The sequence below is a fragment of the Pleurodeles waltl genome, chromosome 9 (genome assembly GCF_031143425.1).
Source record: "Pleurodeles waltl isolate 20211129_DDA chromosome 9, aPleWal1.hap1.20221129, whole genome shotgun sequence".
Taxonomy (NCBI): domain Eukaryota; kingdom Metazoa; phylum Chordata; class Amphibia; order Caudata; family Salamandridae; genus Pleurodeles; species Pleurodeles waltl.
In genome coordinates, this window is record NC_090448.1 from 779,568,060 (window position 1) to 779,590,087 (window position 22,028).

Consider the following 22,028-nt stretch of genomic DNA (forward strand, 5'->3'; position numbering starts at 1 on the left):
GGAGAGTATGGTATCCCGAGCTCTTGAGCATGGCCTTCAATCCTCCGATTAGACTGCCCCTTCAGGAGGATCTTCTGTCGCAGCAGCAGGGGACGTTTCTCCACCCGAACCTGTCCAATCTTCTCCTCCATGCGTGGAGATTGAGCGGCACCAGTTGACAACTTTTGATCTTCCACCCGAAGTCTGTGATCTTATCTTGGCAGCCAGGCATCCCTCCACCAAAACTGTATATGCCTGTCGTTGGCATACATTTGTGGCATGGTGCAGCAACAAATCTTTTAATCCTCTCTCTGCACCTCTCTCTGAGGTTCTTTTGTTCGTTCTTTCTTTGGCCCAGTAGTGCTCTGCTTTGGGCACCCTTAAAGGGTATTTATCTGCCATTTCAGCCTTTTTTAGGTTACCTGATCAGCCCTCACTCTTTATATCTCCTATTGTGAGTAGATTCCTAAAAGGTCTCACACATTTATTTCCTCCCACTCCATTTATCATGCCTCAATGGGACTTCACTTATTTAATGTGTACTCCCTTTGAGCTGATGCACAATTGTCCCTTACGGCTACTCACCTTCAAAACGGTCTTTCTTGTTGCCATCACTTCTGCTCGCAGAGTGAGTGAGCTTCAGGCCCTTTCGTCCAAACCTCCAGACTTGTCTGTGCACCCTGACAAAGTGATGTTGCACACTAAGGCTTCCTTCCAAAGGTGGTTATGCCTTTTCATATAGGCCAGTGATCACCCTGCCTAATTTTTACGCACCCCCACATCCTTCCCATGAGGAGGAGAGACACCACCGTCTGGACCCAAAAAGAGCGTTGGCGTTCTATCTTAATCGTACTAAAGATTTTTGGGTGGACGATCAACTCTTTCTCAGGTTTGTGGGTGCGAAGAAAGGGAAGGCGGTGCAAAAACATACCATCTCTCGATGGGTACTTCTTTGCATCAATATTTGCTACGCTTTGGCCAAGAAGAAACCCCCTGAGGGCTTGCGTGGTCATTCCAACAGAGCGACTGCTGTTTCCACTGCGTTAGCACGGGGAGTTCCTTCCCTGGATATCTGCCAGGCAGCTACATGGGTCCCTGCACACGTTTGCTAAACACTACTGCCTGGACAGTCAGGTCCGTAGGGATGTCTACTTTGGTTGTTCGGTCCTGCAGGACTTTCTAGTATGATCTTGGTCCGCAGACCACCTCCAAGGATGGCATTGCTTGGGCATCTATTCTAAGGTAAGTTTCTATCAGATGTACAAGTTACTTACCTCCAGTAACGAAATATCTGGTGGAGACATATTGTAGTTGCAGATTCCTTACTGACTCACCCATTCTCCCCGCTTGCAAACTGATTTCTAGGGACAGGGATTCCCCCTTCGGGTCCTTAGCTCTGGCGCACCAATCTCAGTGTTCTAAGCGGCTCTGCGCTTTGGCGTGGAAAGTTGTTAAAAGAAACTGCAGTCACTGCGCTCAGGCGGCGTCTATGTAGTACTCCCGACATCATCACGATGACTACGACACCCGCAGAGTCGACTAATGCCCCCTTACTGACGCGCAAGGATATTGCTCGAAGAAAAATCTCCGGATCCAGTCTGACGCCTGGGGTAAATTCAAATGTAAGGAATCTGCAACTACTATATGTTTCCACCAGATATTTTGTTAACGAAGGTAAGTAACTTGTACTTTAATGTGCGTTCTAGGCACCATGTTCCACTATGGCTCTTGGGTAAAACTGTTTTGTAGCCTTCTGAAAATTGCATGATCATATTTTATCTGCCATTGGGTAACAACTGTTTTCCCAGTGGGGGTTGCACCCACCTGTGTAAACTGCCCCACCCAAGATTTGACTTTTATGTCTTTCATGAGTTAGTGTGAGCTTATTAGAATTACTCCTCAGGATGGGTTGTACGCTTTCTCCCATCACCTTTTGTGTGTTTGATGTACTAACCTAACTGGTCACGGGTATGCTCAAACGTGGGTCTCTTGCTCACTGTGCATCTGGAACCAAACTACACCTGTCTGAAGAGCCCCTGTCAGGACAAAACTTGTCATAGTTTGCTAATAGTCCAGTTCACAAAGGACCTGGCTTGACACTTCAGGCTGGATTGTCTCTCCTGGAGCAGGATCAAGACTGATTTGCATATAGTTGGGTCTAATCTGAGGTGGCATGGTGTGCAAATGAACGATGGGTTGGAATGCTACCCTGAGTGATTGCTAGTGGTCATACTTATTGCAAGCACCCTCCCATCACCTTTTGTGTGTTTGATGGGTTACAGGAGTCACATAATTCTTGATTTTCCTCTTAATGCAGCAACTTTGAGTCACAACAACGAGGATGCAGCTCCACATGCAACACAGCCTTCTTACTGTAGTGCTACCTCAAGCCACCCTTCACAACATGCTGAAAATGGTGGAGGCGCTAAGGAGGAGTTACACTCTGTCATCAGCATGAATAACGTGAGCAGTGACGCAGTCTCATTCAATGCAGGTGAGTATTTGAGGGATGAGTGGGCATTTGGGGGAGGCTGACAGTCTGAAAGATGCAGGCTTAGCTACCATGATATGAAAGTCATTGCTTTGACTCCCCAACGTAGGATCCCTTTTTAGCTAATCAGTTAACATCCTCTGCCACAGCATGGATTATTAAAGAAAATCTGAAAATCTGGAAAAGGCCAGTCATCGTCTTGTACTTTTTAATCTTCTCCTTTTACACCTCATCCTTGGGTATATTTCTTGTTTGTTGAATTGTTGTTTCATTCTGCCGCTACACCCATAATCTCCCAAAATCATCTTCGCTTTCCCTTTAATCATGCCTCCTTTTCTCACTGGAATAAAGCATTACATGGTCCTATGGTCCCTCACTGTGACCTCAATTTTGACATCATCAAAATTATCTTACCCCCCTTGACTTCATGTAGTCCCTTTATGTTGTCAACCTGCTCTGTTAAATAAATCATGTAATACTATTTAAATGTAAAGAAAAATTATCCTTCACCATCATCACTTCTGCTTCAGCACTTTGCCAACTATTTGATATGTGTAAAGCCCATACCTACCTCCTGCTCCATCCTTCTGTTCTCTTATAAGCATGCTTGTTACAAGCAACCTTTCCAGCTGCAGTATTAACTTCTCTGTCTTCTGAAGTATTCCTTCCCCCACGTAACAGTCTTTTCAACCTGCACTCTCTTCACTACTCTGACACCAGTGCACACCCTCCTATTGCCAACGAGCCTCTACAGTTTCCAGTAGCACCTACTTATAGTGGAGTTCAGGCCAAGTCATATCTGCGTGATACTCTTTCCTGCTACCCGTATTCCAGCGCCCTGTGCACTTCCAACCTCCACCTCCTCAGTATTCCCAAGCCTCCCCTGTAAAGCCTTACTGTCACTGTTTGTACCTTCTTACACTGAAACTCTGTGACGAACAGCCTGACTTTGCATTATTCCCTCTTTATGTCCCCTTCATCAAGAGCACCTAAAAAAATCCAAAGCTGAGTGTTTTTTCCTCTGCCAACAAGATTAGAAAGGTATTATTGTCTGTAACACTAGTAAACCGAGCCCTCCTAATAGAGACACGACGCTGCTGCACATCTGATCCCAGGTACAATGGCTAAAAATAACTTTTCAAACCATGGACTTCTGGGCTTTGAATCCCCATTTTCTTTGTTGTTGGATGTGGATGGCTCCCCTGTTTTACTAATAATCATTTTAATTTTGGCTTTTATAGATGCTTTTTATTTATTTTATGATTTTCTTTTTTATTACTCCCAGTGCATTCCCAGTACGACCACTGCCTTGGGGTTTCTTGGAGGCTGTTTGGGCAGTTCAAGAGAGTTCCGGTTTAGGGTTACTTTATTTTCTTCCTTTTAAACCTGAAGTCTCATTTAGCACGCTATGTTTCCTCGCTTCGGCCGTGCCTCTTTTCTAATGGAGGGATACTCAACCGGTATTGCTCCATGCCAGTTGCGCATCAAATGCAAGCCTACTATACACTGAACAATGAACCATACTTGTTTGACTGCAAAACCTCCACCTAACTTCACTTACTCAGCCACCTACTTTCACAGTCCCTATCTGGGTAATCAGCATCCGTGAGGCTTACCAAAGTTTCATTAGAATGCGTTTTTAGTTGCTACTCCTATACATGTTTATCTTCTATAACCATGAGCAAATCACTTTTCGATATGTTTGGTCCACATACTATTCGTACTTTGAACTGCTTCGATATGAATGTTTGCCACTACCAAAACATCAGACTAATATTAGGGACTTCATTTTGTTTAAAGATGTTTTTCTCATGATTGAGACATTTTACGACCCAACTTTAATCCTGATACCGCCTCAGCTATACCTAACGACACCATCCGACACAGTGACCGTCCCAATTAACTTGCTGGCGGCCTCAGTGCAGTTAGTGATATCTCCTCTCTTCTGTGCAAAATCCTTGTCTGACACCTTGCCATGAATTTAATGTTTGATTTTTAACCTTGAAGTCAGTCCTATTACAGCATACCAAGGAGCATATGTCTACCTCCATTCTAGTTTTCGAGCGGGCTATAGCTCTAAGCTTTCACACCTTCTCAGTCCCTGTTGGGAAACATCATGTTCGATGGCATCTGTCGCTGTAGATACACATGTTCTGCATAGCTCGCCATCTGGTGTTGGGTCGGAGTGTTACAAGTTGTTTTTCTTCGAAGAAGTCTTTCGAGTCACGGGACCGAGTGACTCCTCCTTCTGTCTCCATTGCGCATGGGCGTCGACTCCATCTTCGATTGTTTTCTTTCCGCCATCGGGTTCGGACGTGTTCCTGTCGCTCCGAGTTTCGGAACGGAAAGTTAGTTAATATCAGAAGATTTTCGTCAGTATTGTTGCGTTCGGGATCGGCGTAGTTAGAGTCAACACCGCATCGAAGATCGACGCGCTCCGGTGCCCTTCGGGGTAGTTTTCGATCCCCCGTCGGGGCCTGGTCGGCCCGACCGCGTGTCGAACAACGTCGATGGAACGGACCCCGTTCCGTTTTTGTCCCAAATGCCACAACAAATACCCGTATACAGACCAACATTTGGTCTGTAACCTGTGCCTGTCGCCTGAGCACAGTGAAGAGACTTGCGAGGCCTGTCGTGCGTTCCGGTCCCGAAAGACACTCCGTGACCGTCGAGCCAGGAGACTTCAGATGGCGTCCACGCCGACAGCGCACCGAGAGTTCGAGGAACAAGAGGAAGAAGAAACCTTTTCGATCCACGAATCGGACTCCGAGGAATTCGACGATCAAAGAACCGTGAGTAAGACGTTGAAAACAACACAGAAGAAAAGTGACAAGGCCCAGGGGACGCCACTGCCACCAGGCCATGGCTCCACCCATAAATTCGGTGACCGACCATCGGCACCGAAAAAGGCCAAAACAGTGTCGAAATCGTCCGACTCCGGTCGAGACACCGGCACGCAGCCTTCTCGGGATCGAGAAAGTGCTGGAGAAAAGCAACGACACCGAGATAGCGGTGTAGAAGCGGCTCGATGCCGAGACAGCGGCACCGACGAAGATCGACGCCGAGAGGTTTCGACGCCAAAAAAGAAAAAAGCCACCTCGGAGCCGAAAAGAGATACAGGCAGGGTTTTGGTGCCGAAACAACCCGTAACCGACCCAGGTCCAGGCTCTTATACAGATGAACAATCACTGTCCTCTCAGATGCGAAAGCATAGGTTTGAGGAAGAGCTGCAATCCACCGAAGTGGACCATACGCAAAATCGTATTTTCATACAGCAGGGAACGGGAAGAATAAGCACCCTTCCCCCTATTAGGAGAAAAAGGAGACTGGAGTTTCACAAACAAAAATGGTGAAAAAGGTGACTCCGCCACCCTCTCCTCCACCTGTAATTAACGTCTCACCAGCGCAAACTCCGTCACATTCCCGGGCTCACACCACCATGAGCCAAGGTGACCAGGATCAAGACGCTTGGGACTTATATGACTCCCCAGTGTCGGACAACAGTCCGGAGGCATATCCAACAAAGCCCTCACCACCAGAAGACAGCTCAGCATACTCTCAAGTGGTGGCTAGAGCAGCACAATTCCACAACGTAAACCTCCACTCAGAACAAGTCGAGGATGACTTTTTATTCAACACCCTCTCCTCCACCCACAGCTCCTACCAAAGCCTGCCTATGCTGCCAGGTATGCTTCGGCACGCAAAGGAAATATTCAAGGAGCCGGTCAAAAGTAGGGCAATAACGCCAAGGGTGGAAAAGAAGTATAAGGCACCTCCTACAGACCCTGTTTTCATCACCACACAGCTGCCACCAGATTCCGTCGTAGTAGGAGCAGCTCGGAAAAGAGCCAACTCCCACACATCTGGGGATGCACCACCCCCAGATAAAGAGAGCCGCAAGTTCGATGCAGCCGGGAAAAGAGTCGCAGTACAAGCTGCAAACCAGTGGCGCATCGCTAACTCTCAAGCACTACTTGCGCGCTATGACAGAGCCCATTGGGATGAGATGCAACACCTCATCGAGCATCTTCCCAAGGAACTACAAAAGAGGGCAAAGCAGGTGGTTGAGGAAGGACAGAACATATCAAATAACCAGATACGATCTTCTATGGACGCAGCAGACACAGCTGCAAGAACAATTAATACATCTGTGACCATTAGAAGGCACGCATGGCTAAGAACGTCTGGGTTCAAACCCGAGATACAGCAGGCAGTGCTCAATATGCCATTCAACGAAAAACAACTGTTCGGACCAGAAGTGGACACGGCAATCGAAAAACTTAAAAAAGACACTGACACTGCTAAAGCCATGGGCGCACTCTACTCCCCGCAGAGCAGAGGAACCTATAGCACCTTCCGCAAGACACCCTTTAGAGGGGGGTTTCGGGGTCAGGCCACACAAGCCAGCACCTCGCAGGCAACACCGTCCAGCTACCAGGGACAGTACAGGGGAGGCCTTCGGGGCCAATACAGAGGAGGGCAATTCCCTAGGAATAGAGGAAAATTTCAAAGCCCCAAAACCCCTACAACCAAGCAGTGACTCAGATGTCACTCACCCCCTCCACACAACACCAGTGGGGGGAAGAATAGGTCATTATTACAAAGCATGGGAGGAAATAACTACAGACACTTGGGTCTTAGCAATTATCCGACATGGTTATTGCATAGAATTCCTACAATTCCCTCCAAACATACCACCAAAAGCACAGAATTTATCAAAACAACATTCCGAACTTCTGGAAATAGAAGTTCAAGCACTATTGCAAAAGAATGCAATCGAATTAGTACCAAACACACAAACAAACACAGGAGTCTATTCACTGTACTTCTTAATACCAAAAAAGGACAAAACACTGAGACCAATCCTAGACCTCAGAATACTAAACACCTACATCAAATCAGACCACTTTCACATGGTCACGCTACAAGAAGTGTTACCATTGCTAAAACTACAGGACTACATGACAACCTTAGACCTCAAAGACGCATATTTCCATATACCAATACATCCGTCGCACAGGAAATACCTACGGTTCGTATTCAAAGGAATACATTACCAATTCAAAGTATTGCCTTTTGGTTTAACAACCGCACCAAGAGTCTTTACAAAATGTCTAGCAGTAGTGGCTGCACACATCAGAAGGCAGCAAATACATGTATTCCCGTATCTAGACGACTGGCTAATCAAAACCAATTCACTAACAAAGTGCTTACAACACACAAATCAAATCATACAAACCCTCTACAAACTAGGTTTCACCGTCAACTTTGCAAAATCCAACATTTTGCCGTGCAAAGTACAACAATACCTGGGAGCCATAATAGACACAACAAAAGGAGTAGCCACTCCAAGTCCATAAAGAATTCAAAATTTCAACAAGATCATACAACGCATGTATCCAACACAAACAATACAAGCAAAGATGATATTACAACTCCTAGGCATGATGTCTTCCTGCATAGCCATTGTCCCGAACGCAAGACTACACATGAGGCCCTTACAACAGTGCCTAGCATCACAATGGTCACAAGCACAGGGTCACCTTCTAGATCTGGTGTTAATAGACCGCCAAACTTACCTCTCGCTTCTATGGTGGAACAGTTTAAATTTAAACAAAGGGCGGCCAGTCCAAGACCCAGTGCCACAATGCGTAATAACAACAGATGCTTCCATGACAGGGTGGGGAGCACACCTCGATCAACACAGCATACAAGGACAATGGAACGTACATCAAACAAAACTGCATATAAATCACCTAGAAATGCTAGCAGTTTTTCAAGCATTAAGGGCTTTCCAACCAATTATAACTCACAAATACATTCTTGTCAAAACAGACAACATGACAACAATGTATTATCTAAACAAACAGGGGGTGACACACTCAACGCAGTTGAGCCTTCTAGCACAGAAGATATGGCGATGGGCAATTCACAACCACATTCGCCTAATAGCGCAGTTTATTCCAGGGATCCAGAATCAACTTGCAGACAATCTCTCTTGAGATCACCAACAGGTCCACGAATTTGAAATTCACCCCCAAATTCTAAACACTTACTTCGGACTCTGGGGAACACCTCAAATAGACTTGTTTGCAACAAGAGAGAACGCAAAATGCCAAAACTTCGCATCCAGATACCCACACAGGCAGTCCCAAGGCAATGCCCTATGGATGAACTGGTCAGGGATATTTGCCTACGCTTTTCCTCCTCTCCCTCTCCTTCCTTATCTGGTAAACAAATTGAGTCAAAACAAACTCAAACTCATTTTAATAGCACCAACTTGGGCAAGGCAACCCTGGTACACAACACTGCTAGACCTATCAGTAGTACCCCACATCAAATTGCCCAACAGGCCGGATCTGTTAACACAACACAACCAACAGATCAGACATCCAGATCCAGCATCGCTGAATCTAGCAATCTGGCTCCTGAAATCCTAGAATTCGGACACTTACAACTTACCCAAGAATGTATGGACGTAATAAAGCAAGCCAGAAGGCCGTCCACTAGGCACTGCTATGCAAGTAAATGGAAGAGGTTTGTCTGCTACTGCCATCATAATCAGATCCAACCTTTACACGCAACTCCAAAGGACGTAGTGGGTTACTTGCTTCACTTACAAAAATCTAACCTAGCCTTCTCTTCCATTAAAATACACCTTGCGGCAATATCTGCATACCTGCAGACTACCTATTCAACTTCCCTATATAGGATACCAGTCATTAAAGCATTCATGGAAGGCCTTAAAAGAATTATACCACCAAGAACACCACCTGTTCCTTCATGGAACTTAAATGTTGTCTTAACAAGACTCATGGGTCCACCTTTTGAACCCATGCACTCTTGCGAAATACAGTTCCTAACCTGGAAGGTTGCATTTCTCATCGCCATTACATCTCTAAGAAGAGTAAGCGAAATTCAGGCGTTTACAATACAAGAACCTTTTATACAACTACACAAAAATAAAGTCGTCCTAAGGACTAATCCTAAATTTTTACCAAAGGTTGTTTCACCGTTCCACCTAAATCAAACAGTGGAACTACCAGTGTTCTTCCCACAGCCAGATTCCGTAGCTGAGAGGGCACTACATACATTAGATGTCAAAAGAGCATTGATGTACTACATTGACAGAACGAAAAACATCAGAAAGACTAAACAACTATTTATTGCATTCCAAAAACCTCATGCAGGAAACCCAATATCAAAACAAGGTATAGCCAGATGGATAGTTAAATGCATCCAAATCTGCTACCTTAAAGCAAAACGACAACTGCCCATTACACCAAGGGCACACTCAACCAGAAAAAAAGGTGCTACCATGGCCTTTCTAGGAAACATCCCAATGCAAGAAATATGTAAGGCAGCCACATGGTCTACGCCACACACGTTCACCAAGCACTACTGTGTAGACGTGTTATCCGCACAGCAAGCCACAGTAGGTCAAGCCGTGTTAAGAACATTATTTCAAACCACTTCCATTCCTACAGGCTGAGCCACCGCTTTTGGGGAGATAACTGCTTACTAGTCTATGCAGAACATGTGTATCTACAGCGACAGATGCCATCGAACTGAAAATGTCACTTACCCAGTGTACATCTGTTCGTGGCATCAGTCGCTGGAGATTCACATGTGCCCACCCACCTCCCCGGGAGCCTGTAGCAGTTTGGAAGTTAGCTTCAACTTTGTACATTTGTATATATATTATTTTAACCTTAAATAGGTACATACTTAGTCACTCCATTGCATGGGCACTATTACTACAACACAACTCCTACCTCACCCTCTGCGGGGAAAACAATCGAAGATGGAGTCGACGCCCATGCGCAATGGAGACAGAAGGAGGAGTCACTCGGTCCCGTGACTCGAAAGACTTCTTCGAAGAAAAACAACTTGTAACACTCCGACCCAACACCAGATGGCGAGCTATGCAGAACATGTGAATCTCCAGCGACTGATGCCACGAACAGATGTACACTGGGTAAGTGACATTTTCATTACAACACAGTAAATGCAACGAGATGCATTTACCACAATGCCCTTACAACGCATATACCTTTACCATGCATGGCTTTGCGAATTTCGTTGTAAAGGCATGAATGGTAAAGGTGTATGCGTGGTAAAGGTTTTAAAGGTAAGTACAGGTAAGTATTAAGTGGGTTGTGATATATATAGTTAGGTAGTTGTAGGAAGTTGGCTCTGTATGCACTATTTCAAAGTAAGGAATAGTATGCACAGAGTCCAAGGGTTCCCCTTAGAGGGAAGATAGTGGCAAAAAGAGATAATACTAATGCTCTATTTTGTGGTAGTGTGGTCGAGCAGTAGGCTTATCAAAGGAGTAGTGTTAAGCATTTGTTGTACACACACAGGCAATAAATGAGGAACACACACTCAGAGACAATTCCAGGCCAATAGGTTTTTGTATAGAAAAATATCTTTTCTTAGTTTATTTTAAGAACCACAGGTTCAAGATTTACAAGTAATACTTCAAATGAAAGGTATTTCAGGTAGGTACTTTAGGAACTTTGAATTAGCAAAATAGCATATACAGTTTTCATATAAATGACATATAGCTATTTTAAAACTAGACAGTGCAATTTTCAACAGTTCCTGGGGGAGGTAAGTGTTTGTTAGTTTTTGCAGGTAAGTAAACCACCTACGGGGTTCAAGTTTGGGTCCAAGGTAGCCCACCATTGTGGGTTCAGAGCAACCCCAAAGTTACCACACCAGCAGCTCTGGGCCGGTCAGGTGCAGAGGTCAAAGTGGTGCCCAAAACGCATAGGCTTCAATGGAGAAGGGGGTGCCCCGGTTCCAGTCTGCCAGCAGGTAAGTACCCGCGTCTTCGGAGGGCAGACCAGGGGGGTTTTGTAGGGCACCGGGGGGGACACAAGTTAGCACAGAAAGTACACCCTCAGCAGCATGGGGGCGGCCAGGTGCAGTGTGCAAACACGCGTCGGGTTTGTAATTGAAATCAATGGGAGACCAAGGGGTCTCTTCGGCGATGCAGGCAGGCAAGGGTGGGGCTCCTCGGGGTAGCCACCACCTGGGCAAGGGAGAGGGCCTCCTGGCGGTCACTCCTGCACTGGAGTTCGGATCTTTCAGGTCCTGGGGGCTGCGGGTGCAGAGTCTTTACCAGGCGTCGGGATCTGAGGAGCAGGCAGTCGCAGTCAGGGGGAGCCTCGGGATTCCCTCTGCAGGCGTCGCTGTGGGGGCTCAGGGGGGTTCAACTCTGGCTACTCACGGTCTCACAGTCGCCGGGGAGTCCTCCCTGAAGTGTTGGTTCTCCACAAGTCGAGCCGGGGGCGTCGGGTGCAGAGTAGCAAGTCTCACGCTTCCGGCGGGAAACGCAAGTTGTTTTAAAGTTGCTCCTTTGTTACAAAGTTGCAGTCTTGGGTGAACAGAGCCGCTGTCCTCGGCAGTTCTTGGTCCTTCTAGAGCAGGGCAGTCCTCTGAGGCTTCAGAGGTCGCTGGTCCCTGGGGAAAGCGTCGCTGGAGCATTGTCTTTAGAAGTGGGGAGACAGGCCGGTAGAGCTGGGGCCAAAGCAGTTGGTGTCTCCGTCTTTTCCGCAGTGTTTTTCAGCTTAGCAGTCCTCTTCTTCTTAGGTTGCAGGAATCTGAGTTCCTAGGTTCTGTGGAGCCCCTAAATACTGAATTTAGGGGTGTGTTTAGGTCTGGGAGGGCAGTAGCCAATGGCTACTGTCATTGAGGGTGGCTACACCCTCTTTGTGCCTCCTCCCTGAGGGGAGGGGGGCACATCCCTAATCCTATTGGGGGAATCCTCCATCTGCAAGATGGAGGATTTCTAAAAGTCAGAGTCACCTCAGCTCAGGACACCTTAGGGGCTGTACTGACTGGCCAGTGACTCCTCCTTGTTTTTTTCATTATCTCTCCTGGACTTGCTGCCAAAAGTGGGGGCTGTGTCCAGGGGGCGGGCATCTCCACTAGCTGGAGTGCCCTGGGGCATTGTAACACGAAGCCTGAGCCTTTGAGGCTCACTGCTAGGTGTTACAGTTCCTGCAGGGGGGAGGTGTGAAGCACCTCCACCCAGAGCAGGCTTTTGTTTCTGTCCTCAGAGAGCACAAAGGCCCTCACCACATGGGGTCAGAAACTCGTCTCTCAGCAGCAGGCTAGCACAGAGCAGTCAGTCCTGCACTGATCAATTGGTTAAAATACAGGGGGTATCTCTAAGATGCCCTCTGTGTGCATGTTTTTATAAATCCAATACTGGCATCAGTGTGTGTTTATTATTCTGAGAAGTTTGATACTAAACTTCCCAGTATTCAGTGTAGCCATTATGGAGCTGTGGAGTTCGTTTTTGACAGACTCCCATACTATATACTCTTATGGCTGCCCTGCACTTACAATGTCTAAGGTTTTGCTTAGACACTGTAGGGGCATAGTGGTCATGCACCTATGCCGTCACCTGTGGTATAGTGCACCCTGCCTTAGGGCTGTAAGGCCTGCTAGAGGGATGACTTACCTATGCCACAGGCAGTGTGAGGTTGGCATTGCACCCTGAGGGGAGTGCCATGTCGACCTAGTCATTTTCTCCCCACCAGCACACACAAGCTGGCAAGCAGTGTGTCTGTGCTGAGTGAGGGGTCCCTAGGGTGGCATAAGACATGCTGCAGCCCTTAGAGGCCTTCCCTGGCACCAGGGCCCATGGTACCAGGGGTACCAGTTACAAGGGACTTACCTGGTTGCCAGGGTTGTGCCAATTGTGGAGACAACGGTACATTTTAGGTGAAAGGACACTGGTGCTGGGGCCTGGTTAGCAGGGTCCCAGCACACTTCTCAGTCAAGTCAGCATCAGGCAAAAAGTGGGGGGTAACTGCAACAGGGAGCCATTTCTTTACAGTAGTGTTTAGGGTGGATAACGGTTATTGGTGGTGAATGCATTTTTAAGTCTTACGGTGGGTTTGGGATGGTGAGTAAATTTTTATGTTTTTGGATGGGTATGTCTTTTTGGGTGGTAAGGGCATTTTTATGTTTTAGGATGGTAAGGGTATTTGTAGGTTTTAGGATGGGCATGGATTTTGGTGTTGTAAGGGCATCTTTAGGTTGGGCATGGGTTCTGGGGTGGTAAGGGCATTTTTAGGTTTGGTATTGGTTTTAGGGTAGTAAGGGCATTTTTTAGGTCTTAGGGTGGTTATGGGTTTTGGTGCAGTAAGAGCATTTTTGGGTTTGTGGGGTGGTAAGGTTATTTTTATTTTTTGGAGTGGTAAGGACACACACACACACACACACACACACACTCACACTCACACACACTTTTACCATGCATGTGTCTTTATCAACTGTGCCTTTACTACTAACTTTTCGTGGTAAAGGCATGCATGGTAATGACCATGCATTGTACTTACCACGTTGTAAAGGCATGCGTTGTTCCATCATACAGGCCTCCCTGTTCTGTTAAGGCTTTCAACATTTCTGTCTTCAGTGATCTCAGTTTAAACCTCAGTAACCCAAAGATCATGATTCCATGTACTTTCTCCATGATATGGACTCTTTGGGGCTTTTCAATTGAGCCCTTGTAGGAAGTTGGCTCTGTATGTGCTATTTCAAAGTAAGGAATAGCATGCACAGAGTCCAAGGGTTCCCCTTAGAGGTAAAATAGTGGTAAAAATAGATAATACTAATGCTCTATTTTGTGGTAGTGTGGTCGAGCAGTAGGCTTATCCAAGGAGTAGTGTTAAGCATTTGTTGTACATACACATAGACAATAAATGAGGTACACACACTCAGAGACAAATCCAGCCAATAGGTTTTTATATAGAAAAATATCTTTTCTTAGTTTATTTTAAGAACCACAGGTTCTAATTCTACATGTAATATCTCATTCGAAAGGTATTGCAGGTAAGTACTTTAGGAACTTCAAATCATCAAAATTGCATGTATACTTTTCAAGTTATTGACAAATAGCTGTTTTAAAAGTGGACACAGTGCAATTTTCACAGTTCCTGGGGGAGGTAAGTTTTTGTTAGTTTTACCAGGTAAGTAGGACACTTACAGGGTTCAGTTCTTGGTCCAAGGTAGCCCACCGTTGGGGGTTCAGAGCAACCCCAAAGTCACCACACCAGCAGCTCAGGGCCGGTCAGGTGCAGAGTTCAAAGTGGTGCCCAAAACACATAGGCTAGAATGGAGAGAAGGGGGTGCCCCGGTTCCGGTCTGCTTGCAGGTAAGTACCCGCGTCTTCGGAGGGCAGACCAGGGGGGTTTTGTAGGGCACCGGGGGGGACACAAGTCCACACAGAAATTTCACCCTCAGCAGCGCGGGGGCGGCCGGGTGCAGTGTAGAAACAAGCGTCGGGTTTTCAATGTTAGTCTATGAGAGATCTCGGGATCTCTTCAGCGCTGCAGGCAGGCAAGGGGGGGATTCCTCGGGGAAACCTCCACTTGGGCAAGGGAGAGGGACTCCTGGGGGTCACTTCTCCAGTGAAAGTCCGGTCCTTCAGGTCCTGGGGGCTGCGGGTGCAGGGTCTCTCCCAGGCGTCGGGACTTTAGGTTCAAAGAGTCGCGGTCAGGGGAAGCCTCGGGATTCCCTCTGCAGGCGGCGCTGTGGGGGCTCAGGGGGGACAGGTTTTGGTACTCACAGTATCAGAGTAGTCCTGGGGTCCCTCCTGAGGTGTTGGATCGCCACCAGCCGAGTCGGGGTCGCCGGGTGCAGTGTTGCAAGTCTCACGCTTCTTGCGGGGAGCTTGCAGGGTTCTTTAAAGCTGCTGGAAACAAAGTTGCAGCTTTTCTTGGAGCAGGTCCGCTGTCCTCGGGAGTTTCTTGTCTTTTCGAAGCAGGGGCAGTCCTCAGAGGATGTCGAGGTCGCTGGTCCCTTTGGAAGGCGTCGCTGGAGCAGGATCTTTGGAAGGCAGGAGACAGGCCGGTGAGTTTCTGGAGCCAAGGCAGTTGTCGTCTTCTGGTCTTCCGCTGCAGGGGTTTTCAGCTAGGCAGTCCTTCTTCTTGTAGTTGCAGGAATCTAATTTTCTAGGGTTCAGGGTAGCCCTTAAATACTAAATTTAAGGGCGTGTTTAGGTCTGGGGGGTTAGTAGCCAATGGCTACTAGCCCTGAGGGTGGGTACACCCTCTTTGTGCCTCCTCCCAAGGGGAGGGGGTCACAATCCTAACCCTATTGGGGGAATCCTCCATCTGCAAGATGGAGGATCTCTAAAAGTTAGTCACCTCAGCTCAGGACACCTTAGGGGCTGTCCTGACTGGCCAGTGACTCCTCCTTGTTTTTCTCATTATTTTCTCCGGCCTTGCCGCCAAAAGTGGGGCCTGGCCGGAGGGGGCGGGCAACTCCACTAGCTGGAGTGTCCTGCTGGGTTGGCACAAAGGAGGTGAGCCTTTGAGGCTCACCGCCAGGTGTGACAATTCCTGCCTGGGAGAGGTGTTAGCATCTCCACCCAGTGCAGGCTTTGTTACTGGCCTCAGAGTGACAAAGGCACTCTCCCCATGGGGCCAGCAACATGTCTCGGTTTGTGGCAGGCTGCTAAAACTAGTCAGCCTACACAGATAGTCGGTTAAGTTTCAGGGGGCACCTCTAAGGTGCCCTCTGTGGTGTATTTTACAATAAAATGTACACTGGCATCAGTGTGCATTTATTGTGCTGAGAAGTTTGATACCAAACTTCCCAGCTTTCAGTGTAGCCATTATGGTGCTGGGGAGTTCGTGTTTGACAGACTCCCAGACCATATACTCTTATGGCTACCCTGCACTTACAATGTCTAAGGTTTTGTTTAGACACTGTAGGGGTACCATGCTCATGCACTGGTACCCTCACCTATGGTATAGTGCACCCTGCCTTAGGGCTGTAAGGCCTGCTAGAGGGGTGTCTTACCTATACTGCATAGGCAGTGAGATGCTGGCATGGCACCCTGAGGGGAGTGCCATGTCGACTTACTCGTTTTGTTCTCACTAGCACACACAAGCTGGCAAGCAGTGTGTCTGTGCTGAGGGAGAGGTCTCCAGGGTGGCATAAGACATGCTGCAGCCCTTAGAGACCTTCCTTGGCGTCAGGGCCCTTGGTACTAGAAGTACCAGTTACAAGGGACTTATCTGGATGCCAGGGTCTGCCAATTGTGGATACAAAAGTACAGGTTAGGGAAAGAACACTGGTGCTGGGGCCTGGTTAGCAGGCCTCAGCACACTTTCAATTGTAAACATAGCATCAGCAAAGGCAAAAAGTCAGGGGGCAACCATGCCAAGGAGGCATTTCCTTACACAACCCCCCCCCCAAACGAAAGAGGATGAGACTAACCTTTCCCAAGAGAGTCTTCATTTTCTAAGTGGAAGAACCTGGAAAGGCCATCTGCATTGGCATGGGCAGTCCCAGGTCTGTGTTCCACTATAAAGTCCATTCCCTGTAGGGAGATGGACCACCTCAACAGTTTAGGATTTTCACCTTTCATTTGCATCAGCCATTTGAGAGGTCTGTGGTCAGTTTGAACTAGGAAGTGAGTCCCAAAGAGGTATGGTCTCAGCTTCTTCAGGGACCAAACCACAGCAAAGGCCTCCCTCTCAATGGCACTCCAACGCTGCTCCCTGGGGAGTAACCTCCTGCTAATGAAAGCAACAGGCTGGTCAAGGCCATCATCATTTGTTTGGGACAAAACTGCCCCTATCCCATGTTCAGAGGCATCAGTCTGCACAATGAACTGCTTAGAATAATCTGGAGCTTTGAGAACTGGTGCTGAGCACATTGCCTGTTTCAGGGTGTCAAAGGCCTGTTGGCATTCCACAGTCCAGTTTACTTTCTTGGGCATTTTCTTGGAGGTGAGTTCAGTGAGGGCTGTCACAATGGATCCATATCCCTTCACAAACCTCCTGTAATACCCAGTCAAGCCATGGAATGCCCTGACTTGAGTCTGGGTTTTTGGAGCTACCCAGTCCAGAATAGTCTGGATCTTGGGTTGGAGTGGCTGAACTTGGCCTCCACCTACAAGGTGTCCCAAGTAAACCACAGTTCCCTGCCCTATCTGGCATTTGGATGCCTTGATAGAGAGGCCTGCAGATTGCAGAGCCTTCAAAACCTTCCTCAGGTGGACCAGGTGATCCTGCCAGGTGGAGCTAAAGACAGCAATATCATCAAGATAAGCTGTGCTAAAGGACTCCAAGCCAGCAAGGACTTGATTCACCAACCTTTGGAAGGTGGCAGGGGCATTCTTTAAACCAAAGGGCATAACAGTAAACTGATAATGCCCATCAGGTGTGGAGAATGCTGTCTTTTCTTTTGCTCCAGGTGCCATTTTTATTTGCCAGTACCCTGCTGTCAAGTCAAAGGTACTTAGAAATTTGGCAGCACCTAATTTATCAATGAGCTCATCAGCTCTTGGAATTGGATGGGCATCTGTCTTGGTGACAGAATTGAGCCCTCTGTAGTCCACACAAAACCTCATCTCTTTCTTTCCATCTTTGGTGTGAGGTTTGGGGACTAAGACCACTGGGCTAGCCCAGGGGCTGTCAGAGCGCTCAATTACTCCCAATTCCAGCATCTTGTGGACTTCCATCTTGATGCTTTCTTTAACATGGTCAGATTGTCTAAAGATTTTGTTCTTGACAGGCATGCTGTCTCCTGTGTCCACATCATGGGTACACAGGTGTGTCTGACCAGGGGTTAAGGAGAAGAGTTCAGGAAACTGTTGTAGGACTCTCCTACAATCAGCTTGCTGTTGGCCAGAGAGGGTGTCTGAGTAGATCACTCCATCTACTGTACCATCTTTTGGGTCTGATGACAGAAGATCAGGGAGAGGTTCACTCTCTGCCTCCTGATCCTCATCTGTTACCATCAACAGATTGACATCAGCCCTGTCGTGGAAGAGCTTAAGGCGGTTTACATGGATCACCCTCTTGGGGCTCCTGCTTGTGCCCAGGTCCACCAAGTAGGTGACCTGACTCTTCCTCTCCAGTACTGGGTAAGGGCCACTCCATTTGTCCTGGAGTGCCCTGGGAGCCACAGGCTCCAGAACCCAGACTTTCTGCCCTGGTTGGAACTCAACCAGTGCAGCCTTTTGGTCATACCAAAACTTCTGGAGCTGTTGGCTGGCCTCAAGGTTTTTGGTTGCCTTTTCCATGTACTCTGCCATTCTAGAGCGAAGGCCAAGTACATAGTCCACTATGTCTTGTTTTGGCTCATGGAGAGGTCTCTCCCAGCCTTCTTTAACAAGAGCAAGTGGTCCCCTTACAGGATGACCAAACAGAAGTTCAAAGGGTGAGAATCCTACTCCCTTCTATGGCACCTCCCTGTAAGCGAAAAGCAGACATGGCAAGAGGACATCCCATCTCCTTTTGAGCTTTTCTGGGAGCCCCATGATCATGCCTTTTAATGTCTTGTTGAATCTCTCAACCAAGCCATTAGTTTGTGGATGGTATGGTGTAGTGAATTTATAAGTCACTCCACACTCATTCCACATGTGCTTTAGGTATGCTGACATGAAGTTGGTACCTCTGTCAGACACCACCTCCTTAGGAAAACCCACTCTGGTAAAGATACCAATGAGGGCCTTGGCTACTGCAGGGGCAGTAGTCGACCTAAGGGGAATAGCTTCAGGATACCTGGTAGCATGATCCACTACTACCAGGATATACATATTTCCTGAGGCTGTGGGAGGTTCTAGTGGACCAACTATGTCCACACCCACTCTTTCAAAGGGAACCCCCACCACTGGAAGTGGAATGAGGGGGGCCTTTGGATGCCCACCTGTCTTACCACTGGCTTGACAGGTGGGGCAGGAGAGGCAAAACTCCTTAACCATGTTGGACATATTGGGCCAGTAGAAGTGGTTGACTAACCTCTCCCACGTCTTGGTTTGTCCCAAATGTCCAGCAAGGGGAATGTCATGGGCCAATGTTAGGATGAACTTCCTGAACAGCTGAGGCACTACCACTCTCCTAGTGGCACCAGGTTTGGGGTCTCTGGCCTCAGTGTACAGGAGTCCATCTTCCCAATAGACCCTATGCGTTCCATTTTTCTTGCCTTTGGACTCTTCAGCAGCTTGCTGCCTAAGGCCTTCAAGAGAGGGACAGGTTTCTTGTCCCTTACACAGCTCCTCCCTTGAGGGTCCCCCTGGGCCTAAGAGCTCAACCTGATAAGGTTCAAGCTCCAAAGGCTCAGTTCCCTCAGAGGGCAGAACTTCTTCCTGAGAAGAGAGGTTCCCTTTCTTTTGCTGTGTTGCAGTTGGTCTCCCAACTGACTTTCCTGTTCTCTTGGTAGGCTGGGCCATTCTTCCAGACTCCAGCTCTACTTGTTCACCCTGTGCCTTGCACTGTGCTCTTGTTTTCACACACACCAGTTCAGGGATACCCAGCATTGCTGCATGGGTTTTTAGCTCTACCTCAGCCCATGCTGAGGACTCCAGGTCATTTCCAAGCAGACAGTCCACTGGGATATTTGAGGAGACCACCACCTGTTTCAGGCCATTGACCCCTCCCCATTCTAAAGTAACCATTGCCATGGGATGTACTTTTCTCTGATTGTCAGCGTTGGTGACTGTGTAAGTTTTTCCAGTCAGGTATTGGCCAGGGGAAACCAGTTTCTCTGTCACCATGGTGACACTGGCACCTGTATCCCTCAGGCCCTCTATTCTAGTCCCATTAATTAAGAGTTGCTGTCTGTATTTTTGCATGTTAGGCGGCCAGACAGCTAGTGTGGCTAAATCCACCCCACCCTCAGAAACTAGAGTAGCTTCAGTGTGGACCCTGATTTGCTCTGGGCACACTGTTGATCCCACTTGGAGACTAGCCATACCAGTGTTACCTGGATGGGAGTTTGGAGTGGAACCTTTCTTGGGACAGGCCTTGTCTCCAGTTTGGTGTCCATGCTGTTTACAGCTATGACACCAGGCCTTTTTGGGATCAAAGTTTTTACCCTTGTACCCATTGTTTTGTGAAGAGGCTCTGGGCCCACCCTCCTGTGCAGGTTTTTGGGGGCCTGTAGAAGACTCTTTACTATTTTTAGTTTTGGTTGTCTCATCACCCTTCCCCTGGGGAGTCTTTGTGACCCCTTTCTTTTGGTCACCCCCTGTTGAAGTCTTGGACACCCTTGTCTTGACCCAATGGTCCGCCTTCTTTCCCTAATCTTGGGGAGAAATTGGTCCTAGGTCTACCAGATGCTGATGCAGTTTATCATTGAAACAATTACTTAACAGGTGTTCTTTCACAAATAAATTGTACAGCCCATCATAATTACTTACACCACTGCCTTGAATCCAACCATCTAGTGTTTTCACTGAGTAGTCTACAAAGTCAACCCAGGTCTGGCTCGAGGATTTTTGAGCCCCCCTGAATCTAATCCTATACTCCTCAGTGGAGAATCCAAAGCCCTCAATCAGGGTACCCTTCATGAGGTCATAAGATTCTGCATCTTGTCCAGAGAGTGTGAGGAGTCTATCCCTACACTTTCCTGTGAACATTTCCCAAAGGAGAGCACCCCAGTGAGATCTGTTCACTTTTCTGGTTACACAAGCCCTCTCAAAAGCTGTGAACCATTTGGTGATGTCATCACCATCTTCATATTTAGTTACAATCCCTTTGGGGATTTTCAACATGTCAGGAGAATCTCTGACCCTATTTATGTTGCTGCCACCATTGATGGGTCCTAGGCCCATCTCTTGTCTTTCCCTCTCTATGGCTAGGATCTGTCTTTCCAAAGCCAATCTTTTGGCCATCCTGGCTAACTGGATGTCCTCTTCACTGGGGCTATCCTCAGTGATTTCAGAGGTGTTGGTCTCTCCTGTGAGGGAACCAGCATCTCTGACTATTATTTTAGGAGTCAGGGTTTGAGGGACCCTGTTCTCCCTAGATAGGACTGGTAGGGGGGAATTGTCCTCCAAGTCACTATCCTCTTCCTCTGAGTTGCCACCCTCAGAGGGGTTGGCCTTTTCAAACTCTGCCAAAAGCTCCTGGAGCTGTATTTTGGTAGGTTTGGGGCCCATTGTTATTTTCTTTATTTTACAGAGTGACCTTAGCTCCCTCATCTTAAGATGGAGGTAAGGTGTGGTGTCGAGTTCCACCACAGTCACATCTGTGCTAGACATTTTGCTTCTAAAAGTTGGAATACTTTTTAAGAATCTACAACTGGTTCTAGAATCTAATTCAAACTTTTACAACTTTTTAAACTCTAAAAGAAATGCTAAACAGGATCTAACACAAGGCCCTAGCAGGACTTTTAAGAATTTAGAAAACTTTTCAAATTGCAAAAATCAATTTCTAATGACAATTTTGGAATTTGTCGTGTGATCAGGTATTGGCTGAGTAGTCCAGCAAATGCAAAGTCTTGTACCCCACCGCTGATCCACCAATGTAGGAAGTTGGCTCTGTATGTGCTATTTCAAAGTAAGGAATAGCATGCACAGAGTCCAAGGGTTCCCCTTAGAGGTAAAATAGTGGTAAAAATAGATAATACTAATGCTCTATTTTGTGGTAGTGTGGTCGAGCAGTAGGCTTATCCAAGGAGTAGTGTTAAGCATTTGTTGTACATACACATAGACAATAAATGAGGTACACACACTCAGAGACAAATCCAGCCAATAGGTTTTTATATAGAAAAATATCTTTTCTTAGTTTATTTTAAG

General features: G+C 47.3%; 1 protein-coding gene across 2 annotated transcripts in view; it reads left to right on the top strand.

Moving 5' to 3' along the window:
- The window catches only part of ZFPL1 (zinc finger protein like 1), a 153,763-nt gene that overhangs the window by 122,479 nt on the left and 9,256 nt on the right, over positions 1–22,028 (top strand). For both annotated transcript variants that reach the window (XM_069207976.1, XM_069207977.1), the window contains one exon: positions 2,297–2,473. In XM_069207976.1, the coding sequence (XP_069064077.1) occupies positions 2,297–2,473 (177 nt within the window). The remainder of the gene's footprint in view (positions 1–2,296; positions 2,474–22,028) is intronic.